The sequence below is a fragment of the Nestor notabilis genome, unplaced genomic scaffold (genome assembly GCF_000696875.1).
Source record: "Nestor notabilis isolate BGI_N333 unplaced genomic scaffold, ASM69687v1 scaffold4447, whole genome shotgun sequence".
NCBI lineage: Eukaryota > Metazoa > Chordata > Aves > Psittaciformes > Psittacidae > Nestor > Nestor notabilis.
This window is the reverse complement of record NW_009934965.1, coordinates 1-685: the sequence shown is the minus strand read 5'-3', so window position 1 is coordinate 685 and position 685 is coordinate 1. Positions and strand designations below refer to the sequence as shown.

The following is a 685-nucleotide window of genomic DNA, read 5'->3' as shown; positions in this document are numbered from 1 at the left end:
TGTGCGACCCAAGTACCAGAGTGCCACTGGGTAGACCAGGCTGAAGGGCAAGTTCCAGCTTGCCCCAAGTCCCCCCACTCCACGGTGAGAGGCTCTGCCCATTGCTATCTTTTTTTTATTACCTGACATTCATATGTCAGTATTACTGTAACATTCTTCAAAGAAATCACGGTGCAATCTTCTGGTGGCTACGGGCAGCAAAACCCAACGCAACCTTCATCTCCCAGTGTCAGTGAAGTCTCATGTTCCAAATGCACAAAGCCAAGGTCCTTCCCTGCTTCTCAGCACGCTGTTATCCGAGAGGAGCTCATATCTCCGGGCAGAAGAGCTTCGTGAGGAGGTTCAGGATCTTCTGCCGCAGGTTACACTTGTCGCCTATCCTGCGCAGCTGCAGGGCGCATTCCGATACCACCTCCGACTCTGTGGGGCACACGCACAGCCGTCAGACCCCGCACCGCCGCCTGCCCACCCACACTTCTCCTTCACTTTCATGACATACTCACAATACTGTGATTTTTTTCCCCATTTCCCCTCTTTTTAACCAGTACTACCCCCCACTACGATCGGCGCTGTACTTCCCCACGGACGGCCGCAGTCGCATCCCGCCTCCCGCTTCCCGCCTCCCGCGGCGCTGCCCTCACTCCCGGTGCTGGAGCCGGGCGGGAAAACGCGTGTGTGTACCCCG

The 685-nt window shown here is 56.5% G+C and overlaps 1 protein-coding gene across 1 annotated transcript; it reads right to left on the bottom strand.

Moving 5' to 3' along the window:
* Positions 1–307: 307 nt before the first annotated feature.
* Positions 308–601, bottom strand: PMAIP1 (phorbol-12-myristate-13-acetate-induced protein 1). The gene is made up of 2 exons (XM_010017589.1): positions 562–601; positions 308–420 (listed from the first exon to the last, which is right to left on the bottom strand). Exons 1-2 carry the CDS (start codon positions 599–601, stop codon positions 308–310), a joined length of 153 nt encoding a protein of 50 aa, XP_010015891.1.
* Positions 602–685: the final 84 nt, after the last annotated feature.

Coding starts and splice junctions, on each gene's coding strand:
- PMAIP1 (XM_010017589.1), bottom strand. CDS start 601: ATGCGACTGCGGCCGTCCGTGGGGAAGTACAGCGCCGATC. Junction 421..561: donor GGGGAAGTACAGCGCCGATC/GTAGTGGGGGGT, acceptor TGTGCCCCACAG/AGTCGGAGGTGGTATCGGAA.